General features: G+C 30.7%; 1 protein-coding gene across 4 annotated transcripts in view; it reads left to right on the top strand.

Annotated features, from left to right (window-relative positions):
• The window catches only part of LOC106465432 (arginine/serine-rich coiled-coil protein 2-like), a 23,638-nt gene that overhangs the window by 3,824 nt on the left and 16,031 nt on the right, over window positions 1-3,783 (top strand). For all 4 annotated transcript variants that reach the window (XM_013925662.1, XM_013925661.2, XM_022393331.1 and 1 more), the window contains exons 2-3: window positions 1,119-1,188; window positions 2,212-2,285. In XM_013925662.1, the coding sequence (XP_013781116.1) occupies window positions 1,143-1,188; window positions 2,212-2,285 (120 nt within the window). In that variant the 5' untranslated portion in view covers window positions 1,119-1,142. The remainder of the gene's footprint in view (window positions 1-1,118; window positions 1,189-2,211; window positions 2,286-3,783) is intronic.

The following is a 3,783-nucleotide window of genomic DNA, read 5'->3' on the forward strand; positions in this document are numbered from 1 at the left end:
GTTGAAGTTGATATAAAATCTAATAATATATATAAAATGTGAGTTACATCCTGTTGAAGTTGATATAAAATCTAATAATATATATAAAATGTGAGTTACATCCTGTTGAAGTTGATATAAATGCTAATATCAATGAAGTTGAATCTGTTTGAATTTCTGTTAGTGGTTATAATGGAAGAAGGATTTTAGTTAGAATATGTGACAGACCATTAGATGAAATTAATGAGAAACTGTATAGTGAAATAAAGAACTGTTAATGAGGGTTTAATTATTGAATTTTAATTTCAAGCATATAGATTGGGAAATGTTCAAATTTAAATAAACATGGATACAGGTTTCTAGAAACTGTTCAGGATGGTTTTCTTCAACAGTTGGTTAGAGAACCTACTAGTAATTACTGTAAATTGGGAAAAAAAATTAGTTGGAGATAGTGATCATATGTAGAAAAACTTTTTAAATAAATTCATCAATATTCCAGATAGATGTGTTCCTTGTAGATAAAAAAGTTTAGTGGCTGCAAGTAAAAAATCAGATTGGCTCACAAAGGTTATAAAGAAAAAATTATAAATATAAGAAGTTTAAAGTGACTGCAGTGATGGGAGATTTTAATGATTATAAAAGATAAAGAAAGTTGGTCAAATGGGAAGTTAGGAAATCTAGTCTTCTGGCATAAAGTGCAACTTGATAAAGTCTATTTTACACTGTTTGCTCTTCTTGAGTTACTGATCTAGACTGTTGAATCATTTGGGATTTCACTGGCATGTTTTTAAATATCACTTGTCTTGCAGGGTTGTTGATGGTGTACCGGATGTTTGGAAGTAGAGCTGGGCTATTAGTGATATTTGAAAATCAGTTAATCAATGGTCCCATTAATTGATTAGTATAGATCTCCTTAAACCATAGTATGTTGAAGCACAGTATGTAGAAGTACTGTGGTTTGGACTGTCCGTTTCATTTTCAAATCGTGCCTTCACTTACCCACTCAGCTGTTCTGTAACAGTAACTTTATGGTTACAGATAGTACAGCATAAGATGATAAAAACTCTTGACCTAAGAATGTAGGTGAAATTAGTTTAGTGGTGATGTGAAACAATAGTATATTTTATTCTAACTTTTAGGGTACTGATCTCATTCTGGATGTGATGTTTGGGTCAGAAAAGGAGATGGAAAATAAAGAAGCTCCTGAAGGTGAGTCCCGTGAAATGTAAAGTTTGTAACTATTAAATTAGGTTATCTCACGCCTTGACTAATGATAAACCAGATGATGTTTATAAATAAAAAATCTAAGTGTTTCAAATAAAATGTATTATTCATGAAAGTATTGTTTTACTTTCTTAAAGCTCCATTATTTAATTCTCAGAATGAACATTTTGCAAAGTTCTCATAACACATTTTATTAAGACCAATGCTAAAAGAAGACCATATCTCACCTAGAACTGGGCAATTATTGGAATTTACTAATGGATTAATCATTGGGTTCATTAATCAGTTACATTCAATGGAACTTTCTTTTCAGAGATGTATAGATTCAAGTTCTAGTATGAAAAGAAATATTTGTCTTTTTTTTTTAAACTGTGTCCCATGACTAAATTTTACAATCTAAGAAATTATAAAAGTACAAAATCAATTTCTATAAATGTTTCCAAACCAAAACAAGATACTACTTAGTAAGTTTGTACTAAGTTTCATTCTGAGGGGGGAAACATGAGGAAATATTGTGGACACTACTTCATCCCAGAAAGGGTTAATAGCTGCGGATATCTTTCCTGTAGTTTAGGAAGCAAAACCACACAGAATAGTCTTAATGAAGCATTACCATGTCGTACATAAGGTTAAATTAACCTTTTTATGGTCATAAATTCAGAATTTCTTTAAATAGAATCAAGAACCACATTTGCTATTTTTATTACAGCTAAACATCCCTCAACAGAGGACTACAATTGTATTTATAATATGATCTAAATTCTTATCTGTTTCCATGGTATGTGTTTCTGTCACACAAGAAGGGTTTGTTTGGTTTTTAATTTTCTATAGCAGTCATGTAGAACTGAAAAGAAAATCTAGCTTAAGACACTGAATGTTTTTATATCAGAATGAAACGTTAATGTGCAAAAATTGATGTTGGAATAATTCTTTTTTTTTTCTATGGATTTTATAAGAAGTTAGTTATTTGAGTTCATTTTCTAATAATATTAAATTTTGTTATTGCAGGTAAATCAGAAAACACCAAAGAACAGATTAATGAGGTTAAAAACCAGGAGGAGGATTTGAAAAAACAAAGTGTGGTGAGTTGGAAAAGATATGTTTGATTTGTAGCTGTTAATATTCATTTGTATGTATTATTTATTTTGAAAGTTTTCTGCTTTGCACAGTTGTAGCAACATGCTGTTCTTATAAATGAGATTTAAGTTAGGAACTGTTTGTGGTTCAATGTATTGAAGTTTGATGGGTTTGTTTGTTGAAATTGGGTTCATAACTCCTTAAGTTACAGAAATATATTTATGTTCATTGTGGTATAGAGCTTTGATTCTTTTTCAGTGTCAAAGCTTAGGTCTAGTACATACTTGGCTCTATGAAATACACGACTTAGTAGACATAGTAAATAATAAATGTAATAATGAACTATAGAACTGCAGTGAAATGTTGTACATGGTTGGGTCCATATGAAAATTCCTTCAGCATCGTACACCCATAACAAATCTCTAAATTATTCTCACTATATATTTTTAGAAGTCCGGCCTCTGATTGTGGTATCTTTATTGTTAGTACACACCTGTTTTGTGTTATTGTAATTGTATAATCATTGATTCACTGAATGTGAAAACTGGATTAAATTTAAACCCCCTGGTGCCAAGGGAAGCTGTAAAGGTGCAAGACTGGTTTGAGCATGTAAGTATATGAGCGTTTGCTGTGAGAGTATTATTAATTTAGTTAAAATTAAACAATTAAAAAAAGGTTGTTGGATTTTAAATCGCAAGCTATTCTGCGAAGCCAATGCAGAAGGTAATTTGTTTCGGCCCTATATTAACACATGTTTATAAATATTGCTGTCCAAGAACCAAGTTGAATATGGCTCCTGTGTTAGAGGTGACCACGACCTCTGGCAGTTGACCTCTTCCTTACCTGGAGTTAGCTACAACTGAGGTATGTATGGATTTTGGAAGTGTAGGTATGCCCTCTTTACTTAAAACACCCATAAACTTGTTTTAAAATACAAGCTCAGCATAAACAGCAATATTTATCCTTTTTTGTGTTTACCTGATTGAGTTTTAAACATCACTTAATATAAAGAAACTGTACCTATTTGTGTAACTTTATCAGATGAATATTATGATAATTGTTTTTTTCTGGCTTAAAAATGTGGTAGTAAAAGTTTATAACTTTGTGGGATAGTCACTCACATAAGATTAATGGTTTTATGAAATTTTATTTAGCTTGATTTTTTTGAGTAACAGAATTCTGAATTTTTTCCAGTTGCCCAAAAAAAGTAAATACCTTAAATATTTAATCTGTTTGATAAGTGTATTTAACCCTTTCCTGCTTTGTCTCAAGTGAGCAGCATTGTGAGATTCACAAACGTGAATATTTAATTAGTCTGATAAATGTTTTTTTAACCCTTTCCTGCTTTGTCCCAAGTGAGCAGCATTGTGAGATTCACACACATGAATATTTAATTAGTTTGATAAATGTTTTTAACCCTTTCTGCTTTTGTCTACAAGTTGAGCAGTCTATTGTGAGATTCAACTACAGTATTAGAATTATTTAATTAGTTTGATTAAACTT

Source organism: Limulus polyphemus, unplaced genomic scaffold (genome assembly GCF_000517525.1).
Source record: "Limulus polyphemus unplaced genomic scaffold, Limulus_polyphemus-2.1.2 Scaffold1941, whole genome shotgun sequence".
Taxonomy (NCBI): Eukaryota; Metazoa; Arthropoda; class Merostomata; order Xiphosura; family Limulidae; genus Limulus; species Limulus polyphemus.